The sequence below is a fragment of the Mytilus trossulus genome, chromosome 8 (assembly GCF_036588685.1).
Source record: "Mytilus trossulus isolate FHL-02 chromosome 8, PNRI_Mtr1.1.1.hap1, whole genome shotgun sequence".
In the NCBI taxonomy this organism is placed as follows: Eukaryota; Metazoa; Mollusca; class Bivalvia; order Mytilida; family Mytilidae; genus Mytilus; species Mytilus trossulus.
The window spans coordinates 51,675,806-51,698,216 of NC_086380.1; the positions used below are offsets into that span (position 1 = coordinate 51,675,806).

Here is a 22,411-nt window from a genome sequence, read left to right on the forward strand (position 1 = left end):
CAAAGTTTCAGGTTGATTGGACTTCAACTTCACCAAAAAATACCTCAACCAAAAACTTTAACCTGAAACTGGACAGACAAACAAACAGACGGATGAATGGACGAACGGACCCACAGACCAGAAAACATATATCCTAGGTGGGGCATAAAAAGTATCTTCCATATTTAATACTATGTTTCATCATCTAGAAAGTCAGCAGACAAATGCATATGCAAGGTCTTCAAAGTACTATATGTATTCCACAGAAAGAATGCTTTATATTGAAAAGAAAGCATTGATTTAACAAGACCAGTAGTTACTTTTCAAAGACAGCATGCCCCCCTTTAATATATTCTCAATACTTGATGCACACATAATGTAACTACCCCCCCCCCCCCCCCCCCCCCCACGAAAAAGATAGAAAATAAACACCTTGTGAAAATAAATATATAACAATATAGGAGTGATATAAAGCAGAAATGAATAATTGTTGTCCATTAAAAAATAATATTCATAGTTTACATTCACAAGGAAATAATTACAAATGAAATGAATATCACATATACCAGCACCAATAGAAATATTGATAGACCTCTGGGTAGACCTTGATTCAGGGAGATAACTCTTTAAATCAGTTATAAGTTTGTGAAAGTCAAGAATCAGCAATGGATTTTAAGCATTTACGTGAAACTGAGTGGAAATAATTTATGTAACCTAAAAGCTTAGATTATATGAAGGAAAATATTGGTTGACACAAACAACCATGAGAGGGCTGTTAAGCCGGTCAAAGTTGTTTAAAACTTCCATCATGATGATTTTAAGGATTTATTTCCCTTAACCTAGGTCCACCTCCTTAAATAACAAAATATTACAGAAATAAAGTAATCCGCAGGAAATTTCACATGCAATCAAAATAAAATTCTTTAGAATTATTTATAAGTTAGATTTCTAGTCTGCTTTTTGTTCAAAACAACTATTTAAGCCATGAACGTTTTTAAATGAATTTCAAGGATGTAATGTTTTTAAAACTCATATTTTTGAACTTTGTTTATTTTAAATATACCATATTCTTATAAACTATTAATTACTGTTCTGTAGTTAATAAACCAGGGCTTCATCCAATAGTTTATTATAGTCCTATCAATAGCTAACATTTTGATTTTTCTTTATGACACAATTGATTCAGTACTTGACACAATAGTTGCAAAAATTGACACAATGCAACATCAATTCAGTACTTATCACAATCAACTACTTGACACAATCAATTCAGTACGTGACACTATGGATGTAGTAAAAACACTATGGGTTCAGTACTTATCACAATCAAGTACTTGACACAATCAATTCAGTACTTATCACAATCAAGTACTTGACACAATCAATTCAGTACTTATCACAATCAAGTACTTGACACAATCAATTCAGTACGTGACACTATGGATGTAGTAAAAACACTATGGGTTCAGTACTTGGCACAATCAATTCAGTACAACCTCACTATGGATTCAGTATTGGACACAATCAAGTGAGAAATGACAAAAAGTACAAATACTGGACGTTTAAAAATTTTGGTACATTTTGAAAATGTAGTATTTATTTCCTCACTTTTTTAAAAAATAAACTGTTAATCCTTTCTTTAAGCAATAGCAAAATAAACTGCCATTTTACCTCAAAGATTTTTCACATTTTGTATACACCATCTAAAGCAAGCTTTAAATATAAATGGATACAAAGTTGACATTATAAGATGCTGATATACAAAGTATCAAAATACAGACACATACATATATATATATAACATTGCTTGTTGTACACAATAAGTGTATCTACAGATAGGTGCAGTCATAACATTCCATCAAGTGCTTTAATCATGCTTATAATAGTGAATGACAGATGTCTCCTTTGTGTATGGTAACTATCAAATTTTGTGTTTATTAAAAATTTCTGTTTGGCTAAGATAGTCTTGGTTATATTCTTCTGTTGGTTATTTAGTAACCAAATATTCCCTTCCATTTCAATAACTTATACAAGCCCACCTAAGTCTAACTGAAAATTTTCTATTATTAGCCATGGTATTTTTTTTTGTGTTGTTTTCATTTTGATAAATAATTTTTAGTCATGTCACAGTTACTAAAGCATTCATATCTATGAATGATGAATTTTGATGTGATGTGACTTGTGTCCGTCCCCATCTGTATTTGATAGAAATAAATATAAATAATTATCCTGTGGATTCAATTATTGTACTGGTTTTAAGATAAAAAAAAAATTGTCAAACTAGATTTCGTGGTTATGACAAGACCATATGAATTTGTAATTTGTTGAAAATTTTACCCACTAAATTGATGAAAATTATTTTTTTACACACACATTTTTTATCGAGAAAATGTCCAATAAATAACTAGGTTTGTACGTTTAAAGAATATATAAATAACAATAGTTAATTTCAATAATTTTTAGTCACATAAATCTGACAATTTAAAATCAATAATCATTTACCTCCCTTTGTCAAGTTGTGTCAAGTAAGGTAAAATTGGCGGTGTAATTATCTCCCCTTGTATCAAATAATTATCTCTTTTGTTTTGAGATTGTTGAACAATGGAAAAGCATTTTAGATCCAAAATGCTATATTATATTAAATTATGGCTATCAAAATTCAAAGGTTTATTTACTATGGTAATTTTATCCAAAAAAAACTCAATGCTTATTAAAATCATATAGTATAAGAATATGGATTTCTTACTGGAGATAACAATAATTAATGACAGACATGAAAAGAACCTATGACCTACATTTACTGATTGCAATTCATAGTCAATCATTGCTATTTTCCGATTTTTTTTTCAATTTACAAATTATTATTAGATATTCAAAAACCATGCTACAGTTGAATAACAACATAGATTGCAACAAAATATTGCAGTTCCATCAAGTTAATAATATTTACTTGATTAATGATATTTGTTTCTTTTTTTTGTCCACATTCATCTTGTTTATATTCACATTCTTCTTTTCTTTGTCTACATTCTTCATGTCTTTATCCACATTCCACTCATTTTTATTTTCCTAGATATATACTTATTTGTAACATTGAACTTCTAACAAAGGAATTTTCTTTTCAAAGCTAAACAATATTTTTTTATTTTACTGAAAGTTTTCCCAGAAATGTAAAAAATAAATCTTATGTGTTCTTAAAACAAATTCTGATGACAGATTATGTGAATTTTCATATGATAGAATACGTTATTTTATCAGTTGTAAAATCTTCATGAGTTAAATATTGTAGCCATTCACAAAGGGCAAAGTTCAAGACCCATATTACTTTTCCGTAATAGATAATTTCAGAATCATTTCTAGTTGTTCCTCTTCTTGTTTCCGACGATTTGCATCGTCTTCGATTTGTTGACGAGATATTTCTAACGCTACACGAAGTTCTTCATCTACGTCCGATGATATATCACTCACACTAATCATTTCCGGCTGAGTTGTTGTAGGTAATCCATTACTTCCCTGTGACATGGCTAGGCTGTCAGCTATAGCTCTGTAAACAAGAAAGAAAGCAAGTTAATTATAGTGACATGGCTAGACTGCCCACTATAGCTCTGTAAACAAGTAAGAAAACAAGTTTATTATAGCGACATGTGTAAATCAAGATAAATAAATTTATATAATTGTAAAAAATATAATCTGACACTCAAAATACAACTGACCAAATGCACCAATATGTCATCTTTTACTTTCAATTCAATATAAATGATTCAATATCAGTATATAAGATATAAATTGAATACATCAAATAGGGAATACAACTTATTCACAGTCTTGACTAAATATGGGGACAAAAAATTCAAAGCAAAAAGATAGCACTGTAAACTGATGATCTCATTCATTATTGCGATTTTTCAAGAATGGACAAAAATATGAGTGTCATTATTGTGATTTCGAAAAAAAGGGCATACAGGTCTATATTTCCGTTATCAGAATGCAAGTTTTTATTATTAAGATACTCACCCAGTCACATTTATAAAAACTCTCAATAATTTATGAGTTTACAAAAATTCAACCCACATATAAAACTAGAGGCTCTCAAGAGCCTGTGTCGCTCACCTGTTACTGTATTTACTGATGTCGGTCATCTTGGTTGGTCATGTTGGTAGGTGGGGTCATTAGACACTTTTTTTAAATAGATACCATAGTGATGATTGTGGCCACGTTTAGTTTAATATGGCCCATAGTTTTAGAAAAGAAGATTTTTGTACAAGTTACAAAAATGACGAAAATTTGTTTAAAATTGACTATAAAGGGCAATAACTCCTTAAGGGGTACTCTTACAATTTTTATCATATAGACTTATTTGTAGATCCTACTTTGCTGAACAAAATTGCTGTTTACAGTTTATCTCTATCTATAATAGTATTCAAGATAATAACCAAAAACTGCAAAATTTCATTAAAATTACCAATTTTAGGGCAGCAACCCAATAACGAGTTGTCAGATTCATCTGAAAATTTGCGAGGGGATAGATCTTATTCTGATGGACATCTAAATCTTGAAAGATTTGCCCTAAATGTCTTAGTTTTAAAGATATAAATCAAAAACTGCATTTTACCACTATGTTCTAATTTTAGCCATGTCGGCCATTTTGTTTGGTAGGCGGTGTCATCAGACACATTTTTCAAACTATATACCACAATGATAATTATCGCCAAGTTTGGTTTAATTTGGCTATGTAGTTTCAGAGAAGAAGATTTTTGTACAAGTTACAAAAACTGATGAAAATTTGTTAAAAATTGACTATAAAGGGCAATAACTCCTTAAGGGGTTGACTGACAATTTTGGTCATGTTGATTTATTTGTAGGTTTTACTTTGCTGAACATTATTGCTGTTTACAGTTTAATTCTATCTATAATAGTATTCAAGATAATAACCAAAAGCTGCAAAATTTCCTTAAAATAACCAATTCAGGGGCAGCAACCTAACAACAGGTTGTCTGATTTATCTGAAAATTCTAGGGCAGATAGATCTTGACCTGATTAACAAATTTACCCCATGTCAGATTTGCTCTAAATGTTTTGGTTTCAAAGATATAAGCCAAAATATACATTTTACCCCTGTGTTCTATTTTTAGCCATGGCGGCCATCTTGGTTGGATGGCCAGGTCACCGGACACATTTTTTAAACTAGATACTCCAAGGATGATTGTGGCCAAGTTTGAAAAAATTTGGCCCAGTAGTTTCAGAGGAGAAGATTTTTGTAAAAGTTTACGGACGACGGACGACGGACGCAGGACGACGGACGACGGACGCCAAGTGATGAGAAAAGCTCACTTGACCTTTCAGGTCAGGTGAGCTAAAAAGGAGATGTGGTATGATTGCAAATAGACAACTATCAAGGTAAGACCAAATGACACAGATGTATTAGACTAGGTTAATTGCATTGGTCTTTTCAATCCCAAACAGTTCTCCCAAGTTTGGTTAAGATCTGGCGTTTATAATAGGTTGTATATAGTGGTGTATGTAGAATATATGTACCTTTGCAGTAATCTCTCCTCGTCATCCCTTGTCCCTGATACAGGGGCAGGAGGGGGTCTAATGTTATTTAATGCCTCCATAAATGTTAGCTGAAAATAAAGCATCATGTAACTTTTTTATATACAATCATACATAAGTTCCAAGAGATGTAAGATAGTTTGTTATCCTTCCTAAAGATTGCTCATTTCAGTCTTCAGTAAAACTATACATTTGTTTTCAGTTGTAGTTGAAATCAATCAACCAATTAATTTTCTTTCTAAACTTTTATGAAGTTTTACCTTGTACATTAAAATTGTCTTTGTTCATTGATGAAGGTCACAACAGATGATTGGATATATAATTTCATACGTTAACATCAAACATTTGTTCAATGAAGTACACACATTTGTTTCAAAACAAAACAAAACATTTATCAAATAATTATACCATTCTATATTGACTGAGGCTTTAGATTGAGGCTAATATGTTAAAATAATTTACCTGATCATTTTCAGTACTACTTCCACCGTCCATCAGACTCTGTTGTATAGCAAACTGTAGAAGTTCATCATCCTCATCTCGTAATCGTTCATGATGACCATCACCTGCAAAAAAATAATAAAATCATCAAGGGACATAACTCCGGAATTGTAAAAGTTCATCATTTTTTATCTCGTAATCGTTCATGGTGACCATCACCTGCAAAAAAAAAAAAAATCATAAAGGGACATAACTCAGGAACTGTAGAAGTTCATCGTCCTCATCTCGTAATCGTTCATGGTGACCATCACCTGCAAAAAAAAAAAAATCATAAAGGGACATAACTCAGGAACTGTAGAAGTTCATCGTCTCATCTCGTAATTGTTCATGGTGACCATCACCTGCAAAAAAAAAAAAAATCATAAAGGGACATAACTCAGGAATTGTAGAAGTTCATTGTCCTCATCTCGTAATCGTTCATGGTGACCATCACCTGCAAAAAATAATAAAATCATAAAGGGACATAACTCAGGAATTGTAAAAGTTCATCGTCTTCATCTCGTAATCGTTCATGGTGACCATCACCTGCAAAATATAATAAAATCAGAAAGGGACATAACTCAGGAATTGTAGAAGTTCATCGTCCTCATCTCGTAATCGTTCATGGTGACCATCACCTGCCAAAAATAATAAAATCATAAAGGGACATAACTCAGGAACTGTAGAAGTTCATCGTCTTCATCTCGTAATCGTTCATGGTGACCATCACCTGCACAATATAATCAATACACATTGACCATAGACATTTTGGCTGATAGGTCAAGGCTTGTTTAATTTTTTGCTGTTTTAAACTAAAATTTGTTTGGCTGTCCAAACTTCTGATCTTAGATGTTTGTGATGAATTTACACCAGAAACAGTCTGTGCCATACTGTTGTAGAGTTTGTCTGACCCAAAAAAAAAATTTGACCTTTTCTACTATATTTCAAATAAAAAATCTAAATTTTTCTCTCTGACCAATTGAATTTTTTCTGACATTTTCAAACTGAGTTTGGGATACACTGCAAAAACATGTGCTGTGAGAACCCAAATCATATTTTATGATTTATGGAGATAGATATTTAAACATATCAACTTTTTAGGGATTGAAGCAGATAACCAAACGGCTATATCCTCGTAGAGGATCAAAACATGTCTCCTGTACAACACAAGTGCCTTCATCCTCTATCACAGTAATGCCATCTACTGACTGTTAACTTACCCAAACGACTGTATCCTCGTGGAGGATCAAAACATGTCTCCTGTACCACACAAGTGCCTTCATCCTCTATCACAGTAATGCCATCTACTGACTGTTAACTTACCCAAACGACTGTATCCTCGTAGAGGATCAAAACATGTCTCCTGTACAACACAAGTGCCTTCATCCTCTATCACAGTAATGCCATCTACTGACTGTTAACTTACCCAAACTACTGTATCCTCGTGGAGGATCAAAACATGTCTCCTGTACAACACAAGTGCCTTCATCCTCTATCACAGTAATGTCATCTACTGGCTGTTAACTTACCCAAACGACTGTATCCTCGTGGAGGATCAAAACATGTCTCCTGTACAACACAAGTGCCTTCATCCTCTATCAAAGTAACGCCATCTACTGGCTGTTAACTTACCCAAACGACTGTATCCTTGTGGAGGATCAAAACATGTCTCCTGTACAACACAAGTGCCTTCATCCTCTATCACAGTAATGCCATCTACTGGCTGTTAACTTACCCAAACGACTGTATCCTCGTGGAGGATCAAAACATGTCTCCTGTACCACACAAGTGCCTTCATTCTCTATCACAGTAACACTATCTACTGATTGGTCTAAGGCATTGATATTACCAAATGTTATTCTGGCATTCAGTACATGGAATAATGGAATTTCTACAAAACATAAGTATGAAGATAGTAGTTTGGGGATTCATCTGCTTAGAACTATGAAAAGCAACAGACTCAGGATAAAAATGTATGAAGTGTTGAACATCAGATGATATTTGTTTTTATGTGGGTAATAATAAGGGCGGAAACAAATGAAAATAAATAAATATATACATGTATGCCATACTACCCTGTCAAGCTTTGCAATTTTCCAAATAATAAAGGGATATAACTCTTAGAATAATTAACGACATTTTGGTATAATTGCAAAAATTTATACTCTCTGTGTATTGTGGTTGTTAGCATTGTGTATCCGTTTCATAAAAGTTGCATCAGCCATTTTTCAAATTTATAAAGGGAGATGACTCTAAAACAGTAAGTGACTCTGAATACTGTTTGGGAGTTATGATTCTTTGCATTGTGTATCATAAAATTTGCACGTGGTAAACTTACGATAAAGTGTGAAAACGAAAATAGGAAATGGTGCCCTCTACATGGTTATTTCAGTTATTGGGTTCAGTCTCATTGACACATACAAGTTATATTCCACATATGTGAAGTTAAGAATACTGTCCTAAGTCAGGAATCTGTTGTACAGTAGTTGTCGTTTGTTTGTGTAATTTATACATGTTTCTCGTTTCTCGTTTTTTTCATATAGATTAGACTGTTGGTTTTCCTTTTGAATGGTTTTGCACTAGTTATTTTGGGGCCCTTTATAGCTTGTTGTTCGGTGTGAGCCAAGGCTCCGTATTGAAGGCCGTACATTGACCTATAATGGTTTACTTTTTTAAATTGTTATTTGGACGGAGATATGTCTAATTGGCACTCACACCACATCTTCCTATATTTATTTGCTTATTTTAAAGATATCGAGTCAATGATTCTGTCTGTTTCTTAACAATTCACCATGAAGGTGTTTAATGAATCTGACACTGATTCAGATTCAAAGTATCTCTGATACATAATTAACAGTAACATTAAATAATGAATACAACTGGTATTAACCTATACTCACCTATTTTGACAGGGAACCCAGCTGGTAACTGTAATGTGATAAAGTCCCGTAGTTTTTTAAAATGTGCATTGCTTGCTGACATTAGATCTATGATTGGCACAACCTGTTGTTGTAAGGAGAGAGGATAATTCTCACACAGCCAGAGGGTGGCCTTAAACTTCTGAGTCTTGGTAGTTTGGTCGAGTGGCCGTCCTACGTCTCGATCACCTAAATCAATGACTTGACTGAAATATTCTTCCTTTGTTATAGATGTTGGGTTGTATGAGAGGGACGTTAAATCCTAAAATAGATTTATACAAACGATCATTTAAACTAGAGTAGAAACTGGTTTAATTAAATGATGTGAATTAACAATCAAATATAAATCAATCATTAAAATGATGAATGCTTTAATTGCAGAGTATTGTAAACCAAAAGATTGTGGATATGTACAAAATGAATATTTCATTGGTATGTTATGGCCTTATTACATTTATAGTGTTTCTGTTAAAAAAAGAAAAAAACCTTTTACAAAATTTTTTACTATTATCAAGTATATATAATTATTGAAAATTAAAGTGAATTAATACAAAATTTTCAATAATCCATCACCTTTTCAAAAACAATTGATGATATGAACATCACAATCACTGATTCTGAATAATAATTTTGTTTTGTTCTCATGAGCAATATTACATGTGCCAATATCAGAGATAGAACTACTGCTTATCCTTCAGGAGCACATGAGTTCAACTCAGGATTTGAGTGCAGTTAAGGTTTCATCTACTTTAGATTTGTGATAGTCAGCAGTAATTCCTTCTTTTTAAATCAGCGTTCTACAGAAAAGTTAAATTCAACAAGAGGAAAGAAACCCTTGATAGTTATTAATTCTGTATTAAACACTTACCCCATTTGAGGCCCCTTGTTTTTTATTATGCTCCTCGGCTACCCCCAGAAATGACTCAAGCGGAGATTTTGATGAGTTCTTCCTACATTTGAGTTTATCTTCCTGTGACAAGTGTTCTGTTCTAGTTTTGGTGACCAACTCAACGTTAGAGGCACTAAAAACCTAAAAACACAAAAAACAATTTAATTCTTGTACACTCTTCCTTTTTACATTTGAAGATAGAAGAATGAATCATGACCTTATATGAATTAAAGATGAACAAATTCTTAGTGTTCCTGTCCCAAGCCAGGAGTCTGTAGAATAGTGGTTGTTGTTTGTCATAATTCATAATTGTTTTACCTTAGCTTAAATCAGGCTGTTGTATTGCTTCACATTTTGTAATCATGGACAATTTAAATGAATGGGTTTTGTCAAATGGAAACAGGTAACTGTATATATTCTTGTCCTCTGATCTTTTGGTGGGTAAATGTCTCATGTTTAATTAAACTGCATCTCTCTATTCTATATTTGAAATATTACACTCATACAGGGGTCGAATTTAAGCTTTTTTATGTACTGGTCAGCCGGACCAGTGGACTGAAAACTCTACTGGTCCGGTTCCAAATCTACTGGTCCTGCAAAAATGACATTAATTTGACAAACACGAATATAAATGACATCTGATGTTTAATTTTGATGCTTTCGTTTACATAAGTTAGACAGTAACAAAGGAATAGTCTTTATTCTGATTTTGATAAAGGCTTTGGTAATCACAATGATTTTCTTTATCAAAATCAGGATAAAGGACAGAAAAAATATCAACATTGTCTTCGACGTCATCGCAATCCTCACGACGACCATAGGGTGCCTGACTAGGTCGTCTGGAGCGCTGTCCAGAAATATTTCACTTTTCAATAGCCGGGACTGGATCAAATGATGCTATATCTCCAGTGTAAACCATAATGAATAAAAGATCTGATAAAACAGTTGGACGAAATTTTGATCGCCAATCATTCTTTACAAGTTTCATCTCAGAAAACCCCCTTTCTGCATCAGCAGAATGAGCAGGAAGGGAAAGGATTAAATTATCTTATTTGTTTTGTCCGGCGGTTTAACTCCTTCCAAAAATTTCAACATTTTATATTGTTGTGAAGCACGCTCACCCGAGAAATTAATTAACTTGATCATTTGTAATACCCCCCAGAACCGTGTAATTAATTTCACAGGTAAATTGTTTTGTAAATACACGGATCAGTGATTTGTATCGACAAATTTCTACTGGTCCGATGGACCACCAGCCGACAAGATCTATTGGTCCGACGCAAATTTTACTAGTCCCGGACTACGGGACTAGCGCTAATTTCGACCCCTGCACTCATACAAAAATTCTTAAATAACGTACTTTAGCTTCATGTGTATTAACATTCTCTGTTCTATCACTTCTCCATCCCCATATTCCAGACTTGTTTCTGTATAAAAAAAAATATACTAAATACATTGTATATGAACTGCATCATAAATAATTTACAGTCAGTAATGTAAATCAAACTTATGAAAGTATTTCATTGACAGTTTATATCTACCTTTCGAATGATATTTTTTGTGTGTCTGCATGTAAAGATTTATCTACCTTTCAAATGATATTCTTTTCTGTGTCTGCATGTATTGAGTTATCTATCTTTCGAGTGATATTTTTTCTGTGTCTGCATGTATTGAGTTATCTAGCTTTCGAAATGGTTTTTTTTTCTGTCTTAAAATATGTAGTAACAATTAAATTAGTCTGGCACATATAGAGATATCTACATTTAGTTTGCCACATAGAGAGTTATCTACCTTTCAAATGAAATTTTCTCTTCGGGTACATATGTAGTAACTATAGGATAAGTTAGTCTGGCGCATAGAGAGTTATCTGCCTTTAGTCTGGCAGATATAGTTATCGACTTATAGTTTGGCACATGTATAGTTATCTACCTTTATTCTGGCACATAGAGAGTTATCTACCTTTCAAATGATTTTTTTTTTCTGTGTATACATATGTAGTGCAGATAGGATTGGTTAGTCTACCACATACAAAGTTATCTACCTTTAGGCTAGCACATAGAGAGTTATCTACCTTTCAAATGATATTTTTTCTGTGTCTACATATGTAGTAACAATAGGATTAGTCAGTCTGGCACATATAGAGTTTGAAGAAGGATCCATCACAGATGTGTCAAAGTTCTCCGGTAAGATGGCCATTGTTTCAGAAAACACCTCTTTTTTATCATGGTCAATTTCCATTACAGTTGCGCTTCTTTCTACAAAAGAATTAGGAAGAGAAAATTCAAACTTTTCCAATGCAGATTTTCTTTAGGTATTATTACAATCATAGCATTTTTGGGCAAGGATAATTGGAGTTTTCATCTGCAATTATTTCCCCCATTTGCAATATCAAAATATTACTCGGAAAATCAGCAAACATGTGCATGTATGGAAAATTATACTCACACAATTTTTTCAAGACATAAAATTAATGGAATTAGAATCCTACAATGTAAACTATAATGAATGAATTGAAAACTTATATTCCAATTATTGTTTTCAATATAAAGGGCTATTGACTCACCTGTTCCTTTGAATACATAACTTCTATTGCCCCGCTCCCAGTTTGTATTATCAAATCCAAGCAAAGTTGTATCTATTCGAACATTGGATCCTGAAAGAAAGAATTATTCAATGATGTCAACTTCTACTTCTTTAATGTTTTCCTCTTATAAGGTGTTATTTCCTGCCTTGGGATAGATTGATTGTTTTTTCTATGTTTCGGTCATACATGCGAATTTGCATCTGTTATATAAATACTATTTTTTGCTATTAACATTAATATTTTACTTCTTGGCTGATTTATAATTACCCTGAACTGTGGATTATAATCTCAAAATCAATGTGTGGTTTATTTGATCTTAGTCCTTTGTTGGAAAAAATTAAATTAAGGCGTCATTTCTTCTTGCTGATCTCTAAATTTCCTATTCACAAAAAAAGGGAGCTAATGTATAGAAGATGCAGGTCGAGAAGAACACATCTTTCTGTACATGCTGTTTACCATTCGACAAAGGAAGATAAAGTTTGCCAACATTGCACTTAAAATCATTAAAGAAAACAGATTCTAGGGAGTTATCTGGTTATTTTGAAGGAAATGTAATGTAGAGAATCTTTAATTTTATTATGACTCTAATACTTACCACTTTTATAAACTCTGTATGTATCACTGGGGCACATTCTGGACACAAGTGGCACTGAAAAATATTAGAATTATCCTTAATCAATCATTGGTTATCTGGTAAATGTTTTAAATAATAAATAAATGTATATCCTGTCATTTATAACAACAACTGAACATCACTTGTTCTGACAACGGATTCAGACTTATCCAAACTTGTAAACACATATTTTAAGAATTTCACAGGGTTACTTTACCTTGTGTTCTCCCATTTCTATGTAAGTGTGGAATTGGTCATTACCATTGGTACATTGTTTGTGATTTAAGGAAAAATTGTATTTCTGTGAACATTTGATTAAATGATTTCATAAAAATCTGTAAACAAGCCTTAAGGAAATTTGTACTTCATTAACCATTTAAATTTGTGGTTCAACTGTAGCCATTAAATAAACTAATGTTGTGATGTTACACTATTCAGATAAGTGTGAATGTTTGGTACCATTAAAACGATTAAACCCATTGCATTTGTTTGCACCTGTCCTAAGTCAGGAATCTGATGTACAGTAGTTGTCGTTTGTTTATGTAATTTGTACATGTTTCTAGTTTCTTGTTTTTTATATAGATCAGACCGTGGCTTTTCCTGTTTGAATGGTTTTATAGTACGTCATTTTTGGGACCCTTAATAGCTTGCTGTTCAGTTTGAGCCAAGGCTTTGTGTTGAGGACAGTACTTTGGCTTATAATGATTTACTTTTATAAATTGTGACTTGGATGGAGAAATGTCTAATTGGTATTCATACCACATCTTCTTATATCTATAAAATTGGTATTCCCCAAATTATATTGAACCCCCATTATATTAAAGAGTATGTATTTCTTAGACTTACCCCAGCTTGTGAACTCCCATTTCATCTCTACATAAAAATCTGGAGACTGAAAGAATTGATTGAAATATGTTAAACTTAAGGCGTGCAAAGCTAATAGTTTTAACATGTTTAAAGAATATGTACCACATATTTGAACAAACAGTCAGTTCATCTTAAGGTGGTACCTAACACTACAGGGAGATAACTCTGTAAAATCAGCTGAACGTTTTAATTATGTTGTGTTGTAAAGGGAATGTTAAGCTTCTCAATGATCAAAATTGGTGTTTGTCAAACTGCTATATAACCAGTGTATTTTTTCTGACAAAACGCTTGGTCTAAAATTTTTGAAATTTTATTTTTTTTGTTAAAGGGTCAAAGTCAATACTTTGTCCAAATTTTATTAAAATTAAACGAGCCAAATCAATTTATGCGAAAGTGTTGGGTACCACCTTAAACAGGAAAATTATATATGTGCATTTAAAATACAACCTTGGATTTTAAAGTTTTTGGTTTGAGTCTCCTTGATGAGGGATGCAGAAAATCTATATAACAATTGAATTTTATATTTGCTAGAACAGTCATTACAGCTACTGGCAGTCCCTGATCATTAGCCCTGTCTATCAGCCGTTACCAGCAGTCATTTGCATGGAAACTTTACCAAAAGGATCCAAGGTTTTCATGATCTTTAGTTAACAAATAACACAATGAGATCAATATGATCAAACAAGGTTCTTTTCGTGCATCTTGTATATGAGTGAATACCTTTTTTAAACTGAATGACTGCTTATTACATGTATGACATGTATGAGGAATATTACAGGAATATTAAGGTGGTACCTAACACTACAGGGAGATAACTCTGTAAAGTCAGCTAAATGTTTGAATTACGTTGTGTTGTAAAAGGAATATTAAGCTTCTCAATGATCAAAATTGGTGTTTGTCAAACTGCTATATAACCAGTGTAATTTTTCTGACAAAACGGTTGGTTCAAAATTTTTGACATTTCTATACTTTTGTTAAAGGGTCAGAGTAAATACTTTGTCAAAATTTTATGAAAATTAAACGAGCCAAATTAATTTTAGTGAAAGTGTTGGGTACCACCTTAAGTTTTTTTACCTTTAAAATTTGATTTGGGTAATAGTTTGAATTTCATGGACAGCAATTTGCTAGTTACTACAACCCTTCTATCCAGTCAAGAAGTGAATTATATTTTGTACACTATTGAAAGGAGTTATGTATGGGTTAAAATAATTGATATCCTTAATCATGTAAATGCTTCTCCAATTGAGGAACACAAAAAAAATCTATGCACGTGTTTCTATTTTTTACAAATGACTGAGCTTTACTATTTGTGTTGATTTGGAAAGTAGAGGACCATACAATAAATGTGTTATACCTACATATGAAGTATTTAAATGTATTCAAATTATTAAATTCTCAAAGAACTTATTGTGTGAAAAAGGGATATTTTACCACAAAGTAAGAGCCACATCAATCACAAAAGCATTTTTAGGGTTTGCTAATTTATGAGAAAATGAATCTCATTCCATACCCCGAAATTTTAACCACACATTTGAAAATGTGTGGTTTGAAACAAGCTATCATACATATCAAAGTTTATGATATGGATTGAGCTACAGAAGAAAACGTTACCATACTACCTATGGAGAAACAATTGCGCATATTGCTACATATGATAATAGTTAAAACTAGTGACCTTCACCTACAATCAATAGAGCAGTTTACCTACATTCTATTGAGCACTCATTTCCTGTTCAAGTGACAATGCACTTTATTCCACATAGGAAATGTTTGATATTTCATTGATAATTACTTCCTGTCACAATGACTAATATATATATGATATATATTGCTTCCACATAAGTACATCAATAAACTTTTACCATACACATGATACACTTCATCAGTATAAACAAATAAGACCACTTATCACCAAAATACAGATTTTTTTTTAATACTTAATTATTTTTGAAAAAATAGTACTGGGTATGCTGTGTACTGTTTTTCATTAAAAAAAAACAACTTCTGTCTAAATTTCAGACATTTTCATCAAGGTCTGACAAAGTTATTGATGTCTAAACAGAATTTTGCCTACAGATTGAACATGAATCTTTTTTGACAAAAAATTGATCAGAAAAACACCTTTCTCAAGCACAACAAAATGAGCGAGTGCAGAGATTTAATTTTAATTAGATTGTGTTTTTTTCAGAAATCTAAGGTACAACTCCAATCTGACTGATAGCTTCAAAACAATCAACTGATAAAGTAAAACTATATTTCTGGTGCCCTGCTGAGACATAGGAATCAATACAGGTTCCCATTGTTTAACTGTATCATATGTATCAGTAAAATTCTGGTTGCCTTCACTATCAAACATTCCCATAAGTTTTAGTAAGAAAGTTCTATTTCTCTAGTTAGATAAAACAACCTTGCAGCTTCTAAATTGCCTCTAGCTTCTGTAATGTTAGTCCTTAGTTCTTATATTAAGTTCTCTCCTCTGTCTTTCTATACATACCTCTTTTAGTTTCTGTAGAAGTTCTGGGACACCAACAGTTCGCTTACTATATCTCTGATAGTCCCTATGCCTTAGTACTATCTGTACTAGTTCAGGGTCACCAGTGCTGACTGCTTCATGCAACACTAAAAAAAATAAAAAAATAGGTTTGAAAAATATATATATACATACATGATATGAATGATGCATGTGTAAATTGTAATATTCCAAACTTCAGAGATGCTATTAACATGAATAAAATAAGATGTGTTGGTTATACTATATATATCAACAAGAAATCAACCCAACTGCACAAAAAAATCAAGATATCTAGAAGTCAGCTTGCAAGAGGATTTTTAACATAATTCTAAAGAAGTCTAGTCAATCTGGTGAACAACCTGCACCTACATTTAATGGTAACACAAAGTTTTTCTGTGAAAAACAAGTCAGTTATATGTAATTACTATAAATGAACAAGATGCTAAAAGCTTACAAAATATATTTTGAGGAAAGTGGTTTAACTAATCAAACTTTTTGATAATAAAAGTTAGGTTATCCAAGTTGTTTCCCCTTATTTGGCAGGTTATCTTAGTTGTTTCCCCTTATTTGGCAGTTATCTGAGTTGTTTCTCCTTATTTGGCAGGTTATCTGGGTTGTTTCCCCTTATTTGGCAGGTTATCTGAGTTGTTTCCCCTTATTTGTCAAAGTTGAGGAAAATGTTCTGTAGTGTATATTCAATAAGCTATTAAGTGCCCACAGCCTAAAAATATGTAAATAATTTAAAAACAGACTATCAACATGATCAAAGTTCTTTCATGTTGTCATTTTTATGAGGAATTCTTAATCTCTTTTAAGGGCATCCGATACAGTTTCTCGATTTAATGTCATTTTTATAAATTTGTAATATGTTGTAGGCCTTGGCGAGTTATAAAATAAAACATAAAATAAAACATAGGTCACCGTGCTTGTTTTCGAGAAAATTGAGGCTGAAAATTGGGGATTTGTGCAATTTTGTAAAAAAAAATAGGCAATGTTAACAAAAATTTTGAGCAGATAATTTTCGTCGTAAATTATTAAGATCGGGTTCAATGTGAAGCTGTGATAAGTGATATAAAGTAAAAAAATAAATCACAGCATGAATAACTATTCAATTATTCAAGCCTTGCTTGTCATTGCGGACCAGATGCTCAAAGTGGTATATTTTTAACCCTAAAAAAACAGAAATAAACTGTTTCTGAAAATGTCATTTTTATAATTTTTCTGCATAAATTGCAGTTTGTCATGCTTTCTCCAAATCCCAAATAAAACATATAGGTCACCGTGCTTGATTCCATGATAAACGCGATTTATCCTAGAAATTGCGTCCCCCCCTTGGAACCTCATTGTTAGCGCTAAAGTGCATGACGTCGCTGGCAGACAATTCCACGTTATCTCTGCAAATGACCGGAGACATTTTTCAGCTTGTAACATGTGCAAATTACTATCTATAAATTGGTAATATTGTTTCCGGAAATAAAATCATGTGAATAACAAATCCCTCTCTTTGTTTGTGGTCTTAATGAGAAACATCTCCAGAAAAGTTATTACGGACTGTTGATAATTTTTACGGCTTTTAAAATTGAAGACTCTGCAATTTAGAACTTGACATACAGGTACATTTCCTGTACACACTCCTATATTATTTCATACCGTATGTTGACCTCTAGATTTATTTTGTTTTGTTTTGTGGGTTGCTGTTTCATTACAAATATTCCTTAAAATCCTTTTATTCACGCTTTAATCACTGAGAAATCCGGTTTTGTTGATACGAATTAAAAGTTAACGTCGTTTTGGACAGTAAATCAAATTAAATGCGTATTGCAATTCGAATTAGAATTTACGTTAGTACGTAAAACATTGTGAATGCGAAATAAACTAATTCGAATTAGTTAATGCGAATCGAATTCGAATTGCGTGTGAACTCAGCATTATCCTGCAAACGGAACTTCTTTTTTTGTACATAAATTGTAGCACATAAACTAGGCCGTTACTTTTCTCGTTTAAATTGTTTTACATTGTCATTTCGTAATCTTTTACAGCTGACTATGCGATATGGGATTTGCTCATTGTTGAAGACCGTACGTGACCTATAGTTATTAATTTCTGTGTCATGTTTGTCTCTTGTTGAGAGTCGTCTCATTGGCAATTATACCACATCTTCTGTTTTATGTGGTCAGAAAACAAAAGCAAAATCTTATAAAGGAGAAGTCTTCAATTTGATAAAGAATGCTTTTGTCCAAACAATGAAACTATAACTTAGATTTTTTTATTTGGCAAATACGATTGGATTATTTGCGATAAAAATCCTTCTCTCATACCGTTGGTCAATAACTATATATTTTTTTTCACCTTATAGCGCATACATAAACTATCGCACGTTCATTCCTCTGTCTGTCCTCTCGGTCCTCCTGGTTAATTAAATTTTTCAAGTGTCTACAACTTTCTAAAAAACTGATATTGTACGGACACGCTCGAAAATCAGTGCATATCAACTATTCTTTAAAAGAGTTATGCCATTCGGAAATATTGATTTATTGGAAATTGTATTGTATTTGCTGTCATTCCGTCATTTCTCTAATATATTTATAAAAAATATAAAAAAAAACAAAATAAACAGTTGCGCTACGAACGCATGATACGCCCGTCGTCTTATGATTTTGGATAATATGCATGTTCCATGTTTACGACGGACAGACGGACGCGGGCATTTGTATACCATAATATGTCTCGTCAAAATTTTTACGGATGTATAAACATATTGTTGGCTATTGCCTTTTGTTAGATAAAATACGTGCAACGCGGAAGAAAAAAGAACTTTGTTCTTTTATGAAAGTTGTGTCATTGTTTATATTAGTAATGTTTACCTACATTTTCCGTATTAGTTTTAAAATATCATTGGTTTCTTGTGATGTAATAAAATGTCAATCATGGATGATGAATGATAATAAAAATGATAATTGACATGCAACAAAAGGGTCAGTCGTCTTGAGATTGCTCGCTATACGATATTTTGTTGAAGATCTCAAAAAAACAGTAATTTGTTTTATTTCTTATTATGTTATTAGACTGTTATCCTGTTAGAATTGAATGCACTAATATTAATGGCGTAGAAGTTAGCATGCGGAAGAAACAGAAATTGGAAAATCACAATTCCACATTACGTTTCTTATTGCGGAACATTGCACGCATTACGTCCCGCAAAAAGTGACGTTTTTTGCAGGAATTCAAACGCTTAACGTCGCGCCAAGAGTTAACTCCCTTGAAACTGTATCGGATGCCCTTAAGTTCTGTATATTCAAATTCACTATAAACAGATAAAGTGACTTCAATCATGGTTAGTTAGATGAGTCTGAGATATTTGTACTCAAACCCGTGAGCAATATCTAGGACTTTTAAACATAAGTATTAATCCTAAACATGTCTATACATGCTATACATGCCAAACATTGAACTCGCCTTGTGAATACATGTAACTATCTTTTTTTGTAACTATCTGGATACTTTCACCTTAGTAAGAAGTCATACCTACAACATTGAACTGTAACTGTACAATGGGCATGTTGAAGCCCATCAGTGACCAATAGCTGTTTTGTCTATATGCATGATATGCCTGCAGTGAGTGTTATGGATTCGACAATTATAAATGATTATACTACATTGCCTTACATGTATTGTTATTTTGCTTCTACTTTGAACATCAAAGTTGACCATACATTTTGTACATCAATCATGAATACATCAGCTCAAAGTTTACCTGACCAATAGCCTTTATTTTCAGCATTTGCATTGGCTCCATATCTAAGCAGGGTCTTTGTACTCTCCACATGACCCAGACATACAGACAAATGAAGAGGTGTCCTGCCTCTAGGATCTTTCAATTCTTTGTTATGCTGAAAATAATTAAGTACATGTTGTTAAAATTATGACTGCATTATAGTTTATATATAAAGCATGCTTGCTTGACCCATCTGGAAGTTACTGACAAAGAGCTGTGACTAAGGACTTCTATATATAATGCACTTGGACATGTTGGATGGTCTTGCATGCTTTGAAACTTCATTTAGCATGTTCAGGCAACCCTTGTGCTCTATATTGGCAAAAACTTGAATTATGTCAACCAGTCTCTGAATTTAACCATAAATTCCTTCATGTTTTTTGTTATGTTCACAGTTAGCATAAACTTGTTCTTGCAAGTTTTTTACATGATCATGATGACCTAAGGGAGCTACCATTTGATTTTTAGGGGGGGCTAGGATGAAAAATTTTGTCCTGCATCATGTGCATTTTTTTTTTTGTTGTAATCTCTGTCCTGCCTTTTTATTTTTCACTCTATCCGGTCCTGCTATTTTTTTTTTAGTTTATTCTGACTTTTTTTACATAAATTGTCATCCTGACTTTTTTTTTTGCAAGTGTCTCATCCTGCCTTTATTTTTTTACTAAAAACTCCTGTCCTGCCTATTTTTTTCAAATTTCATCCTAGCCCCCCTTCCCCCCTATAAAAATCAAATGGTAGCTCCCTAAGTTGTCCACCATGATCAGGTCTATTCACAATTATGACATACAGCATGATTAATAGACAGAGAACTACAGCTGCAAAGTTCCATAAGCTCAAATATTTGCTTGTTCACAATGCCCCCATTAATCAGTAGATGAACACATTATCTACATGTACATGATGTACATGTGACTTGGGAAATGTTCAAAATAAAGAACCAACAACATGATCAATGAAAAAAAAATTCAGGTATGAAAATCAATATTTTGGGTTGACTTACACATGTTACAAGTGGCATAAAAATCAAGTTTAAATACCACATTTATCAGGATAGTTGGCATCTGAGATTACTATAATATATATAATTAAGTGATCGCAGTTGACATGTACATGTATCTGACTATGCTGACAGTCCTAATTAACAGTAAGTTTGGACTGTACCAGTAAGCAACAGTACTGTGAGTATGAGATTTAAACGATGACTTTCTGCATGTTCTGTAAAGTGAAAATAGAATCCTCCACATGTACATGACATAGTTTCCATTTACAATAATCTAACCATGGACTCTAGTAATGCATATGATGTCAAGCAAATGTGTCTGGTTACCAAAAACATAATTACAGAAATATAAATTTGATTGCACATGTACATGAATATGCAAGTATTGAGATCTCACAAACATGTTTAACCCCACGGCATTATTGCGCCTGTCCCAAGTCAAGAGCCTCTGGCCTTTGTTAGTCTTGTATTATTTTAATTTTAGTTTCTTTTGTACAATTTGGAAATTAGTATGGCGTTCATTATCACTGAACTGGTAAATATATTTGTTTAGGGGCCAGCTGAAGGACGCCTCCGGGTGCGGGAATTTCTCGCTTCATTGAAGACCTGTTTGGGACCTTCTGCTGTTGTTTTTACTATGATCGGGTTGTTGTCTCTTTGACACATTCCTCATTTCCATTCTCAATTAATTTTTTTTAAATAAATTTTTTCAATCCAATAAAATGGCAATATCCCAAAAAAATAAAAAATTTGAAGAAAAAACATAGTATATAGCTTTTTATAATGAAACCAGCAACTGAGCTGACAACACATATTGACCTGGTGCATTAGTAATGAGGAAGAAATTAATCACTTTCTATTAAAATTCTAAAATATTAGAAATCAATATTTTACTCACAATGTCCTTTGCCAATTCTTTGTCTAATTCACTAAAATTGTTATCCCAAACAAGCCAGTGAAGTGGGAACTGTTCCCCTAATGTCTTAGCTGACATTCTGTCTAAAACTTATTCTCTTCACTTTGAAAATACATTTTGACAGACGAAAATATGACTCATTTGTTGTGGTAGGTTTTAAATCTTCTTCCGTGTGGTTTACGACACCGTTAATCAATTTGAAAACTGATTATTAGATATATAGAAAAAAGAAGTTAAAAAAATAATGGTTCCAAGAATTATCAGCAAAAAAATAACTCAATACACATTTTTTTATATATTTTACGACATTAATAAAGAAAATCCG

General features: G+C 32.6%; 1 protein-coding gene across 1 annotated transcript; it reads right to left on the bottom strand.

Annotated features, from left to right (window-relative positions):
* Positions 1–387: 387 nt before the first annotated feature.
* On the bottom strand, positions 388–22,395 carry LOC134681111 (ankyrin repeat domain-containing protein 13B-like). The gene is made up of 14 exons (XM_063540540.1): positions 22,069–22,395; positions 20,150–20,285; positions 16,378–16,502; positions 13,863–13,908; positions 12,999–13,052; positions 12,383–12,472; positions 11,891–12,074; positions 11,180–11,246; positions 9,799–9,960; positions 8,913–9,192; positions 7,748–7,903; positions 5,995–6,098; positions 5,515–5,603; positions 388–3,523 (listed from the first exon to the last, which is right to left on the bottom strand). The coding sequence occupies exons 1-14, from the start codon at positions 22,162–22,164 to the stop codon at positions 3,301–3,303; spliced, it is 1,812 nt and encodes a 603-aa protein (XP_063396610.1). The 5' UTR covers positions 22,165–22,395; the 3' UTR covers positions 388–3,300.
* Between the last annotated feature and the right edge of the window lie 16 nt (positions 22,396–22,411).

Coding starts and splice junctions, on each gene's coding strand:
- LOC134681111 (XM_063540540.1), bottom strand. CDS start 22,164: ATGTCAGCTAAGACATTAGGGGAACAGTTCCCACTTCACTGGCTTGTT. Junction 13,909..16,377: donor TTCTACAGAAACTAAAAGAG/GTATGTATAGAA, acceptor CAATTCTTTCAG/TCTCCAGATTTTTATGTAGA. Junction 6,099..7,747: donor ACGAGGATACAGTCGTTTGG/GTAAGTTAACAG, acceptor ATTTTTTTGCAG/GTGATGGTCATCATGAACGA.